At 37.8% G+C, this 14,042-nt stretch overlaps 1 protein-coding gene across 1 annotated transcript in view; it reads right to left on the bottom strand.

Moving 5' to 3' along the window:
* Positions 1 to 173: 173 nt before the first annotated feature.
* Positions 174 to 14,042, bottom strand: part of INTS2 (integrator complex subunit 2) — a 20,568-nt gene continuing 6,699 nt past the window's right edge. The window contains exons 12-24 of the mRNA XM_009278226.1: positions 13,265 to 13,399; positions 12,612 to 12,785; positions 11,792 to 11,900; positions 10,674 to 10,778; positions 10,031 to 10,195; positions 9,641 to 9,842; positions 8,966 to 9,091; positions 6,930 to 7,119; positions 5,727 to 5,972; positions 4,599 to 4,706; positions 3,120 to 3,225; positions 2,765 to 2,941; positions 174 to 1,910 (exon numbers count right to left, since the gene is read on the bottom strand). Of these exons, the coding sequence (XP_009276501.1) occupies positions 1,741 to 1,910; positions 2,765 to 2,941; positions 3,120 to 3,225; positions 4,599 to 4,706; positions 5,727 to 5,972; positions 6,930 to 7,119; positions 8,966 to 9,091; positions 9,641 to 9,842; positions 10,031 to 10,195; positions 10,674 to 10,778; positions 11,792 to 11,900; positions 12,612 to 12,785; positions 13,265 to 13,399 (2,013 nt within the window). The 3' untranslated portion in view covers positions 174 to 1,740. The remainder of the gene's footprint in view (positions 1,911 to 2,764; positions 2,942 to 3,119; positions 3,226 to 4,598; positions 4,707 to 5,726; positions 5,973 to 6,929; positions 7,120 to 8,965; positions 9,092 to 9,640; positions 9,843 to 10,030; positions 10,196 to 10,673; positions 10,779 to 11,791; positions 11,901 to 12,611; positions 12,786 to 13,264; positions 13,400 to 14,042) is intronic.

Raw genomic sequence — 14,042 nt, 5'->3', positions numbered from 1 at the left:
CCCGGGGGAGGCCTCCCTCGGGCTCAGCTGTTGAGAAAAAAAAAATTGAATAATTGAAAATAAATTGAAAAAAAAAAAAAAAAACTGAAAACTTAAAATCAATACAGGCAGCTCCCTTTGAAATCAAGTCATACACTAGGTTTCTTCAATACAGGCAGCTCCCTTTGAAATCAAGTCATACACTAGGCTTCTTTTATTTAAATACCACTACAGCATGTAAAATTACACTTAGAACAGAGGAAGAAAAATACATACATTTAGAGTATTTACATACTTTACATCAAGATGACAAAAATATACGGGGCAGCTAGATGGTGTTATCGGATGGTTGCAGCACGCTGGTAATCCTGGAACGCAAACCCAAGTCTGTTTGGCAATTCACTATCAGCCTTCCCAAACCGCTGTCCAACACGGGCAGAAGACAAGCTACGCAAGATTTTCCCAAGGCCGCGCTAAAGAATCAGACCATTAACCCCTGGAATATAAACTGCTTTTAACTGAGAAATATTTTACTTATTTAAGGGCCCTGGATGCTGTCATTTAAGAAAAAAGTAAGTGCTGGATTGACAAGTTTAGCAATTCCAGCGTGTTGAAGTAGTACATTCACTTCTGGCACAACAGCCAAACATTAATTTTCTTTCTCTGCCGCAAAACCACGCGCTGCCTCACATAAAAGCTTGTGCAACCTTCGAGAAACTCCCAAATATTGCACCACACACCCCCTTCTGCAATGCCACAAAACACATCCGTCGAGGCCAAATCCTGCAGCCTTTGTATATGAAAGAACAACCAACTTCATGCATGAAGCACAAAGGATTCAGCCTTCTTGTCCACTGAGCTGCGTGTAACCACTTTGGTATGGCTGAAATCCATCATTCCTTTCATTACAGGGAAATTTAGCTTCTGTCACTGTCACCCTCAACACTAATTTTTTTTTTAATCTTATCCTGATAACAACTTAAGATACCTTTGCACTCATTTCTTGAAGTCTTTCTCATCTCTTTTAAACTAAGTGATATTAAAAAATACTAAACCATCTGAGCTGCATGAAAAATACATATTCTTTAAAAAAAAAATCACACTTACACAGCTCATTTAGTAGTACTAGTACTTTTTTTTAAAGAAACTTTTAGACCAGTTTCAAACTTTTAATGAAGGCTGGCTGATCTTTAAATGAGGTTCCTGATCTCGTGAACTGAAACTTTGACCAATGGTTTGAAACACAAATAAAAAAAAGTTAAAGTATTTTCTTAGTACTCAATGTGATGGTGCAACTTACTTACACCACTTTTTCAAGTCTTCCTTGGAGTATTTTACTCCGTGTTGCTTTGCAAGGCTCTGGAACAGCAGCTCATTTAACTTAAGCAAAGCACTTCAATTTCAGACTTTTCTTACCCATCATTTTGCTGTTTGCTCAACAAATTAAGTATTCACTTTTCAGAGTGTTACAAAACCCTTTCGGGTGTGTTGCTGTATCACTTCAGAAACCGAGCAAGCCTGAAAATCATGCTCAGTTTCACTGGAAATTATTTACTGACCCCATCAACCTCAAAAGTTTTCACTGGAAGCAACATAAGCATCTTTAAAGAATTCTTTTCTTTTCAGCCATAACTGAATCGAATGAATGAAAAACATGGACTTCTTGTGCTCCAGTTCCTCAGTCCACTTTCACAGCTTTCTTCAAATTTAGACACAATTGACCATGGGACTAGCTACAGTACAATTGCATTTGTGTTCTTCCTAAACTCCACTTACGCTCATGTTAATTATCTCGATGATAGTATTTTCAACGCACTGGCACAACCGAACATCAGGGTCCATGCTTGCAATGTCCCTTGAGCAACTTTTGTTAGATGGATCATTACAAAGTCCTGACGCTTCATGTGGTTTCTCCTTTAGTTGCTGGAGACCTAGAAAATTAAGTAAAAGCAGCAAAAGTACATCTAAATAAATAAATTTTTAAAATCGTTACATTACACCCGTAACACAAACATGTATGCTATGAAATTGCAAATTTGAGCCGTCGCTACTTCATGCACCAGGCTTAACTCCACAGATTATTTCTAGAGACACTACAACGTTTCTTTTTCATTTACTTATGTCTGACTCCTTTGGGGTTTTTTATATTCCCTCTTACTTCTTTTAACATAAATATCCTAGCATAGATAGCATCAGGGAACCCTGTATCACATGAGCAGAGCATTTGTCTTTAGACGAAAAAAAGAGACAAAAACATGCTCAAGATCAATCGATACGCTTAAATGGTTAATCCGTGTTCACACAATCACTATATATTTATCCAACCATGCTATGTCATGTGTAAGACATCAGATAGCTCATTTGACTTTGCATTTCCAACAGATTAGGAAGATTTATCTGGCCATTATGCCTCAGCTGAGGAGTTGAAACGTCCTTGTGTTCTCAAAAGCCAATGGCCTTTGCTCACGTCTTTCATCCTTAGACTACAACGGCAAATTCTATGCACAACACTTGCATGCAGGGATACATCTTGAAATGATGCAAGCAGGGAAATAAAACAGAAGGAAGGCAGTACAAAGCTTAATAAAAGGGGTACTTTCAGCCCCTTTAGCCTCTAAACTCTCTCCTCCAATCCAATAAATCCACCTATCCCTATTCCTTCTATATTTACAAGACAACAGCAATAAATTTCATACTGCATTCCAACTACACGCAAACTTTTGAAACCTTAACATAATTTTCTCCCTGGGACCGTGTCGTTACTTTTGAAATACAAGGTACTTACGTGTAATAATTGGGTCAAAGTCTCTTGTCTGCGTAGCAACATCAGAGGCACAAACTTGTCCTATTTGTATCAGCAGAGACATAATATCCTCATACAAAGGAGGAAAGGCTTGACAGAATGACACCAAGCAAGGCAGGGTCGGCATAAAAAAAGCATAGCGCTTCGACTGGGTTAAAACTGTCAAGGAAAAGGAAATGGTTAAGGAAAAAGGAATTATTGTAAAAATCCAGTCAAGAATTGTTGTTACTTTTACACTGGTAATTAACACAGTGGCATTTAGACAAAACTGCATTCAACCTAGACAAATAATTCTAATTTACACAACAATGTATTTAGGGGTTGCTGGAGTGCTTACCCGTGAGTAGGGTTCCCATCACATTGATGGCTAAACGAGCCACGCTGAGAGATTTAGGTAGTGCGTACTGGATACACAAAAACGAAAGTAACTGGATGGCAAATATCTGTTAAGTAGGTGAAAGGCAAAAGAGAAATAAGCAATAAAGTTACAGATTGCTTTGCACTTTCTATCCAAAGCTCTTCACGTAACTTACAAGTTAGTAAATATTCCCTATTTTACTAATGAGGAAATGAAAATCAGAGAAGCCTTAAAAATAATTATTGTGAAATTCTTCTGCTGACATTAAGAAAAAAAAACACCACACATTTAACATTAATCAAAGTACCAGCATTAGTGTTTCAGAATCTCCCCCACAGACACAATTTGTTCCAACATTAACAACGAGCAACAAAGCAACATGCAATTTACAATATAGTCCTTGTAAAAGCTGTTTAAGGTCCGATGTGTTCTAGTTTTAACTTTAGTTGAGTGTCTTCTCATCAGCAGTAACTTTATATTTGAGAAGGGATTAAATAAGAACTACAAAGTTGGCTTGATACAGAAAACAGAGAAATCTTTAGCCTAACAAATTCCAATTACCTAAAACTAGCCAAATATGTAATCTCCCCTTGTCACACTATACCAAATCAAGGTCTACAGATTGCTTTAGAAAGTAATAATGAACAATTATTTGCCATTGTTTTTCATAATCGTCATGAGAAGACCTTCAAAAATACTGGTGAAACATTTCAAAATCAAACTCCTGACTCCCCCTTTGCTAAGCTTGTAGTGACAAGAAACCACCACTCTTCAGATTCAAATAGCGTAACTTTGAGGAAAGCCGCACGTGTCATTCTAGCAGGCTTCGTTCTTGCAGTTAGTCCAGGGAAAGAACTGGTAAGACAACTGGCAAAGGAGAAATTTAAATTGATTTAGAAATTTACACCTTACAGTCTTGTCCCAAGCTTGCTTCAAGAAACAGCAGTAATATCCCCTGGAAAAAGACTTAGTAGGCAAACTTTTCACGAGAATGAATAAAATTTTGATCTTAAGGCTGCTCCATCTGTTCTACAGAATATCTTTCCAAAAAAGATTTCAAAATTTAAATCTTCATACAATTTCCTGTAGCTATAAAGTATCAGATAAAAACTAAGTAGGCAAAACCTTTGCCAAAGGATTTATACTCAAGATAAAGAACGAATGAAAGTCATTATTGAAAAGTGCTTTTATTCACGTCCTTGAGGGCAATACTGAAATTTGTGAGTATTTCCTAAACAAGTGTAGAGAGATATGTCAGCGGAGTTGTCACAATCCCCAATTTGGGGGCGAGGGCTGGGCCTTTAATTTGAGGTAAAAGGGCTACAGATATTACCTTAATATCCTAGGCCAGTTGGAACAAGATTTTTTTTAGCAATCCTTTTATCTTCTCCCCTTAACCTATACTTCATCAGGGTTAACTACTTACAGTGATTCTCAAACTAGATGACTGTACAGTACCTGTTTTTCAAGTTCAGGCTGGGCAATGAGCTCCGGTATGAAATCCAGACAGATGTGCATCGACGGAATCCCCGCCACTGTCAGTGCCAGAAGTTCACATGGATAACCCTACGTGATTAAGAAAACAGATCTATCAAAGGCATTTTAAAAATTCTGCTTCAATTAAGATTTTAAGTTAGATCTGCGTTAATGCTTTTTTCAAAACTAATATATTTGTAAATCTCTTTTGTTCAGAATTATAAGCAACAGGCCTGTATCCCAAGGCAACACAAGGCAGCCTGGGCGACAAACCCAGGGTCTGAATCAGTTCTTTATCCTCAATACTCAATGTATTATTTGCATAGAAACTCTCCCTCCACTCCCGAGACTAAACCAGGCTGCAGTGACCCTTTCCTTCTCTGTCTTTCCCCTGCGTTCCAAACTTTACTGTAGGCCCCAACTTTCTTATTTCATGACAGCACCATTATGACTTTTTTAGTCACTTAATCAGTTCCAGGTCAAGGCAAATTAACTCCTTTCAAAGAGACTGCCATCTGGCAATGGCCAATTTAACACACACTAAAAACACATTTATATTAAAAAATTCTCTAATCTTTCCCCTCTTCTTTTTTTGAAGGCGTACAGCTGCTTTGGCAGGGACAACCTTTCTCCTTCCACTCTAAAGAGATAAACTGTGCCCTAACAAAAAGGAAAGATAAGATGTTTACATTTGAAGCCAAATTACAGTTTTGAATAATGGGTATACTAATTTAACAACATGGCCAGAAAAAAGTAACCCACAAAAGATGTGGAACAAGTAATTATAAGATGATTAGGCCAGTACTCCTTGGCCTAGAATGGACAAACTATTTTGGTATGAAAAAGGGCAGAGGCACAAACAAAGCATGTGTTTAATGATGAGGAACAGGCATAGTTTAGCTGCTCCTTTCCTGGCTATAACACAGAGTCCAAGCACTGAAATACAGAGGAAATGTAGGTATGGCAAATTTGGCGAGACGGGAAGCAGAGAAGTGGGCCATTATAATTTCTGAGGAACACAACAGCAGCATTCAACGTCCTTTGACCACTTTATTTGGCTCGCTCTTAACCAGAGAAACCATGGAAGAACTAAAATAGTGCAAAGCAGACCTGGAAATGAACTAGTTTGACTATGTTGGGATCAGCTATATACATCTGATGCAGTAGACAGCAGATCAGGCACTGGACCTCTCGAAGATTACACAGCAAGCTATCATCTTCTTCTTCTAGTTCAGGACTCTTAGGGCCTGTGGTACCATGAACAGTCTTTAGCAAACTGTGGGTATTACTGCTCTGGGCTTTCTCTTCTTCTGTAGGTAAGCAGATCTCTAGAAGAATCTGCACAGCAGCACTGTCCTGTGAAGAAAATAAGCAACAGAACATGCATAAAAACCCCCAGTGAAATCAAAGAAATCAAATACAAAGTAATGACAATTTAAGAAACAGAAGACTGTCAGGTGGCTAGAATTTCTAGCTGTAGATTTTTTTTTTATATAGAATAAAAACAACTCAGTTCAAGAATCACAAATCCTGTAGAACATTAAAGGAAAACCCAACACTTTACCTGACTCAAGACTCAAAGAACAAAAGCTTAAATCCAGCAGATCATCATAATCACAGATCAAGAGAGTAAATTCAAAGGAATCTCATACTGTTTCAAAATAAGTATCCAATGGTTCCTTAAAGCATCCAGGTCAGACAAAATATGCACATGGCCATGTTACTCTCAGTATTCAGGTGAGACTACACTACTCATGTAAACATAAAACTTCTTATTAACTCAAAAATCATCTTCTAATAGGGACTATATATGTGACATTCTTCCAGACAGAGGTAAGAAGAGACTGTCTGTGAAATAGGATTACTCAAGAATTCCCATCATGTCAAGCTAAGTAAGTTACCTATTCTTCAGCCTCACACTTTACAGTGCTGGCTGCTTCTCTTAAATAACATAGTTCAAATGATCATGCATAGGTCTCTCACATCTATTCATGTTTTACTGCTCCAAATCTAAGTACAGAAAGAACCTCTGGATAGCACAATCAACAAGGCAAAAGGGCTAGTAAGCAGAACTCTTCTGTTCTAACAGAAAAGAACACTATCAAAGCAGTTAACCAACACAATGCTTCGGACTAGAAAACAGAAGGCCGAAAACATTTAACAGTCAATACAGAGGCAGTTTTCTTTTTTGTGGTAACACAAGTTGGTAAAAAAAGAAGTAAAAAGGTCTCCTTTTTTAATTTCCTGTTTCTGTATTTCTGTTTTGTCATTGTCTTTCCTCACAACATTTAATATCCATTTCTCCCCCCTTACCTGAGCAGCAAGCAATGCATTTTTTAATTCTTCCCTTGTAACTTCTGGGGCCTCTGGACCCATGGCATTGTTTTGGGATGGCCTAATGTCCTGCTCTGCTGTTTCTTTTAGGTGAGAATTGAGGTAAGCTTTTGAAGCAAGAAGATATCCATTCAACATGTGCAAAGTTATATCCATCAGAGGAGGACTCCTGATACAGGAACACATGATAAAATAAAGGCACTTCAGTAGGCAGAACAATAAGACAGTAATAATATGAACAAACTAAAAGCACTCATCAAAGGCTCATTTGGTTGTAGTCTGGTTCATACTAAAGCCGTTTTCCCTAGGACAGCAAAATACTAAAGGTCACAATCTCTTCTGCTGCCCTGCCATTCAGTCCTACTTCTCTCACGCACACACATGTATGCGTACACTCTACAAAAACAAGGAACTGCTGAAGAGACTAATTTCTGATGAACAAAGGAGACACGAAAAGGGTCAGCTGTACGTGAAATAAGGAAAAATAATTATCTGAATGATGGGGAAAAACGAGGCAGACAAGCTCTGAACTGCTTCCGCAATACTACAATGATAGTTTTCAAATCACACTGCATTACAAATCTCCCTAACAGTTTTAGAAACATAGGATTTTCAATTTGCATCCAGGGCTGAAGGGACAGACATTTAAATATTTCACCTACGGGTTGGGGATTAAAGATGTCATCAACAGAAACGTGAAGTCTAGCAGAGTTGTAGCAACTCAAATGCAAATTGGATTCACGGCTCAATTGCTAAAAGGCAAGGGGGGACAGATGCATACAAACAAGAACATGAAGAACAAATCAAGTTGACTATTAGCCATTTATTATGAGCAAAAGGATAATAAAAAAGGGGAAAAATAAACCACGACTGACAGAAAACGTGAAAAAGAATATACAAGGAATAAAGCTAGGGGCTAAAGTACATTTAAAATGATTAACCGTATCTTTTTAGAATAACAGATGCAATTTTCCTCATTACTATGAAAAAGCAAAGTCATAATTTACAAAGTCTGACTTATTGTTTGCATTATTTCATATTCTCCTTAAAAGCTGGTCCACTGCTATCGATTATGATCATTTTCACTACTTAAATTCTCAGCTTATTCTTCTGCATCAGAGCATAAAGCAGCATTGCACATTCTCCCCTGTCATCACTGACATCTAGAGGAACTTATTTCTAAGTACTACTGAAAGACTTTCTTGGGAAATTAAGCAAATCTACCTTTGTCATATCCATCAAGCACCCACTGGCAGAAACTGTTACCCAAAAAGATGGAATACCTACAGGCCCATGAGGGATGGCAAAAGACCGTGTGAAGTGGAAGGATGTTACAGCTACAACCTCAATCACCACCACCACCATGTGGCAGCAGCCATTTTAAGCATGCTGCAATGTCTATTTAGAACAAATTCACACACACACAAATCTAAAATGGATGACCTATGTACAAATCCCAAAGTTTCCAAAACAGAACTGGGTGTAAGGTTGTCCAACAAGACACTCAGCTGGACGGTATGACATGCTGAAACAGCTCAGTCCTCAAACCAACAAGCTTAATACGAAAAAGATGGAACTTACAAGCTCATATGATTAGTTTGAAAATATGTTTTGAAGTACTGAAAGCTTTTAGAAGTTTTCTGTGAGACACCTTTATGTTTAGCATTCACTGTGTATCAATGTAAGTACCACAGAACATAAAAAGCTAAAGGAGGGAGATGCTTACCTATGAACTCTCTGATCGCATCTTAGTACAATCAAAGGATCAATCATCAGATCATTCTGAGTGTATTTCTGCTGTCGGACTATTTTTACTGAAGGCTGCAGAGCATTAACAGTCATCACCCACAACCTAAAAAGAGATTATTTTTTCGCATATGGATTATCTATTAAAAAATCGTAAAGGTCACATAAGCTTAGGGAAGTCTTCTGTGAGACACCTTTATGTTTAGCATTCACTGTGTATCAATGTAAGTACCACAGAACATAAAAAGCTAAAGGAGGGAGATGCTTACCTATGAACTCTCTGATCGCATCTTAGTACAATCAAAGGATCAATCATCAGATCATTCTGAGTGTATTTCTGCTGTCGGACTATTTTTACTGAAGGCTGCAGAGCATTAACAGTCATCACCCACAACCTAAAAAGAGATTATTTTTTCGCATATGGATTATCTATTAAAAAATCGTAAAGGGATCACATAAGCATCTGGACACTCACTTATCTCAGTTAGCTGTATTCTTCTAGGCCTATCAAGGAGCAAAAACCCCATACTTCATTTGCAGCCCTTGAAGTTAACCAAGATATAGTTAATTTACATTCACTGGAATTATAGCGACCAAACTGTTTTCACTGCAATAGAGCATCCAGTTCCTCAGAAAAGGCACATTCTTACCAAAGCGAGTTCATGTTTCAGCAGCAATTTGTCATAAACAATGTACACTATAAAACCATACTCCTATATTTTAAGCGAGCTGGTGACTTCCTTTCCCCTGAGAACAAGAAGTACGTTCCTTTTAAATGCAAAGGTTAAAAATTTCAACAAAGCAAGAAGGAATGCAACTCCTACACATTCTATTCAGTCACAACCTCCGATTTCCCAGAAAAAGGCACTGCATCATTATTTTTGAAACAGCAAGTGGCATTCCACCTATCTGCAACAACAAACTAAACAGTATTTTGAGCCTACCTTCTTGGCATCACGGTGTTAAGAACCATCCACAGTTTATTGACAGTCTGAAGAATCCTCCGAGGGACTCCAGCATTCAGCAAGCGATTCATATTTGATGTCAGTACTTCTGCATATGGGATCAATTCACCAGCTGAGAGAAGTGTTAAGTGTTCTAAGATCTGCATCAGCTGGGTATGATTTCCAGGCAGCACAGAAAATGCTATAAAATAAAGACAATCAGGTCTTGGTAAAACTGGACTTCTGACATTTTTTCTGACTTGGCAGCAGAACATTTTCATTATACAAATGCAGTCCGATCAAACGAATTAAACGGCTACACACTTCCTAAACCACTATATGCCAACCAATTTGGAAAGAACAGTGCTTACTTCAAATGAAGTTATTTACCTTCTTGGAGCTGTTTGGGAGAGTGATTCTTCGCAACGTTTGTAAGAAGCATCCTCCTCAGTAAGGCATCAGTGCCCGTGATCTGTTCCTCACAGATCCAGTCTTCCACAATGCAGAGGTGTGGATAGTTAGTTGCAAGAAGGCGTAGCAGTGCAGAATGCAAGCCTTTAGGGGTATTAAGAAAGTATACATCTTAGATTTGAGTAGCTGCATCTTTCACCTGAACATGTTTGTGCCTATCATTTCAACAACAGACCTTAACTGAATCACTACCAAGAAGTTCAATGAGCTTGCATGTTTACAGCCTGATATTCTAACTCCAACAGAAAGGAAAAGTTACCTTTTGGAAAGGTAGCAGGACCCTATAGTAACTCTTAAACTCAGCCTGGAATAATTAAAAATTCTCAGGCAATTCCTACTCTAAAACCTACCCTAGGTAGGTAAGACCTACTCTAAAGAGAACTGCCTTCCTCAATCTTTCACTATTACTCTAAAACATACCTGTAATCTCACTAGTTACTACTGACAGATTTTAAAAGAAAGAGAAAGGAAGACACACTATGAAACAGACAATAGCCACAGAGCTGGAAACACGCTTAGCCTTCCTTCTTCATGCACGTTAGACTTTCACACACAGATATACCTCCCAGCTCCTGCTGCAGTCCTTGTGCCTGCCGGATGAGGTACTTGATTGGAATCTGATCCATCAATGCTGAAGAGTAAGACTTGGGTTTTTTCTGCATGGCAGCTGTAAGGGAACCGGACAAGAAACCACGTATAACAGTTAACGCTGGAAAAAATTATTTCCCCAACTGAATCAATAAAGAAAATGTAAAGCACTTGTCTCTGTATTATGCAGGTAAAATAGAGAAAATCCCAAATAACACACCTCGTTGTTGTTAAAGTATTAAATTAAGCTCTTCAGGAAACCATTTCTGTGAACGTTGCCATTTAAAGATTTCCCTGGCATTTAGATTTGTTCGCAAGATCTCCATACTATCTTTGGCCAAGTCCAGCTGATTTTGAGATCATAGCTCAAATCTGCACTTTCTTTATTCAAGGGTTTTTATTCTTAAAAAAAAAAACGGTTATCAGTTGGTACATGGAATTCAAACTGCTGGCACACAGAACACCCTGTAGTGAGGTGGAAGTTACAAATGCAGGAAGAACTGTAATTGATTTTATAGTATTTCAGTCTTTCTTGAATAGCATGAAGAAAATAGCACTGATGAATGCTGGAAGTTTTGCACCCTAAAAAGGGCAGGTAAAAACACCCACCAGATATAAACACTATGTTTTCACTGAAATTAAACTCTGTCAATAAACTAAGTAACATCCTTTTAGAATTGATTTAAAGTCTCAATTTCAAAGGTAAAAAGGGATCATTCAGTATTGTCAACTACAAAAAACCCAAAGAAATCTGTGTGCAAATTTGATGACACATTAATAAATGAAGGTCTGAAGTAATTAAGAAGTCTTTGTTAATTGTTGCTGTATTTATTAGATGGTCATAAACATTTCTGGTAACTTTTTGGCCAGCTTGGACTTTTTTAATCTGGAAAACAAATTACTCAACTACAGAGTTTTATCAGAAACTTTATCTCCTGAATTTCTACAGCAATGCTGTATTTATTACACGAATCTAAACTTTTTATGCTGTGCTTGAATCTGACAGCAACATGAATTTTGGTATTGTAAGAATTCCTCTCTTAGCATCTCATTTTCAGTTAATCTGTTTTCCACAGATGCACTCACATATACCTAGTATCTTTGTGTTTGCCAGAAGTGCTTCTTCGTACGACAGGACATAGTAGAGGACAAGCAATTGTGTTGTGATGCTGTATCGTTGAGTAAGACGAGTATTTTCTCCCTGTAGATAAAACCACATAGAAAGGTCATGTTGCAATCCTGATTCTTGAGAACAAAAATTTGGATTTACCTGCAAATATGAAGAAAGGTAAGGCAGTAAGCCTTGTATAAAAATATCAAGCCATATGAGGTCCAAGCTGAAAGTTGCAGGGAACTTTTATTTTTATTTTTTTTTTTTTAAATGAGCTTCAAACATAAAATGTATTTTTGATATCTTGGGACACTAATAAGGAGTAATCCCAGGATTCCAACGCAAGTCAATGCTTGGCACTCATTCTACATGTGTCCAAGTGACCATTCCCATACTTCTATCAAAATGAAAATGCTTCTTCCAAAAACAGCTACAGTGCTTCAGTTAAATAGTATTTTTATCTAACAAGATCAAGTCAGTACAAAAATTATACAAATCCTACATAACCACCTCCACTTTTCAATCCCCGAAGTGCTTTTCTTTGTATTTTCAACAGCATGAGTTGGTGAGTTCACAAGGAAAAGGGCAAAACAGGGATGAAGAGCAATCCTCCTAAAAATCTGAGTAGCACTAACAAGATTCACTTCAAAACGCACGACCACCACTGTAGTAGGAGGCAGTTTACTATACTTAAAGACAAAAAGCGAGGCAACTTAACAGAATCTGCGTCAAGCATCTATACAAAATACTGAACCACACGTTCACATTAAAGTACACGAAAGAAGCAAACAAATCATTTACCCCAGAGAGTCCTTGAAAAACATTCAGTATCTCCTGTTCCGTGACAGGCTGATTTGTGGCCTCTGGGTTGGATTTAGATGCAGGAGTAAGAATAGAGTTAATGTAGACATCAATAAGAGGAGCAACTGAGGGATGGAGCGGAGTGGTGGTTTCACAGAGCCGATAGATCCAGTCCTAGAAAAAAAAAATGCCATTACCTGTTCAGTTTCAAAGCTGGAGGGCAGGTTTTTTTGTCTGCAAGTACATCCCCTTTTAACTATTTACAAAAAATGTAACTGAATGAGGCTTTGACTTTGGAAAGCGTAATACCAGTTCTGAGTTGGGCCTGGTCATAAACGGTGTATCCTGGATGCTGCTCTGTACAGACCCACCAACTTGTTCTGGCTGGAAATATCATTCTGACTACGAATTTATTAAGTGCAGACAGGGGAAGAGCGATAAGTTTCTTACTATTTTTAACTTCACTAAGTTGTGGTCTCTGGACCCAGCTATAACTGGGTACCCTAACTTAATACACAGTTCCTTCTTAAATTACACGGTAATAGGCTGTAAGATTCATCAAGAATTCTGTTCCTATAATTCAACCAAAAAAACAACCTGCAAAACCTAGTCAACATTCAAAATTATGAACAGAAATAAAATGAAGGTCATACCTTAATGGATACTTTGTGCTTGGTGAATGATCGGCTTTTTAAAAGCTGGTAAATGCAGTGAATAGGTAAAAACCCAGTAATGTTGGCACTGAGATTGCCTGTAACGGGCACGCGAACTGCGTGGGCCGTAACAACCTAAAGGAAAGTTGAAATAAAATGAAGGTCATACCTTAATGGATACTTTGTGCTTGGTGAATGATCGGCTTTTGGTAAATGGGTAAATGCAGTGAATAGGTAAAAACCCAGTAATGTTGGCTGCCTGTAACTGTAAGATTCATCAAGAATTCTGTTCCTATAATTCAACCACAACCTGCACCTGCAAAACCTAGTCAACATTCAAAATTATGAACAGAAATAAAATGAAGGTCATACCTTGGAAAGTTATAGTTAACAAGAATAATACCACTAATATTCACCTTATCACATAAATGCATAAACACAAGGTGACAAAGTCGCACAGCTACATTCTTTCTGGCATTTACTTATTTTTGGTTGTTTGGAAGCTGAATAACATTTTTATGTAGTTTAATATAGTATGCGTAAAACTGTAGCATGCATACTACATTTGTGAACGATTTCCTGCTACTGCAAAAAATAATGTCATAGTGGACAATTTTTCTCCTTTGCTTCCCCGTTATTTAAAAAAGCCAAGCGTTCAAAAAGCATAATCAGATCAGAGTACAAAGAGAAAGAGCCAAGGCTTTTCAGTAACAGCAGGGCTTGGATTCTTCTTGTAGGTCAAAGTGAAGTGATTACAGAAGGGGGAGAGGGGGAGAGG

The sequence above is a fragment of the Aptenodytes forsteri genome, unplaced genomic scaffold, assembly GCF_000699145.1.
Source record: "Aptenodytes forsteri isolate BGI_AS27 unplaced genomic scaffold, ASM69914v1 Scaffold66, whole genome shotgun sequence".
Taxonomy (NCBI): domain Eukaryota; kingdom Metazoa; phylum Chordata; class Aves; order Sphenisciformes; family Spheniscidae; genus Aptenodytes; species Aptenodytes forsteri.
The sequence above is the reverse complement of the archived record's forward strand: the minus strand, read 5'-3'. Positions and strand labels throughout refer to the sequence as shown.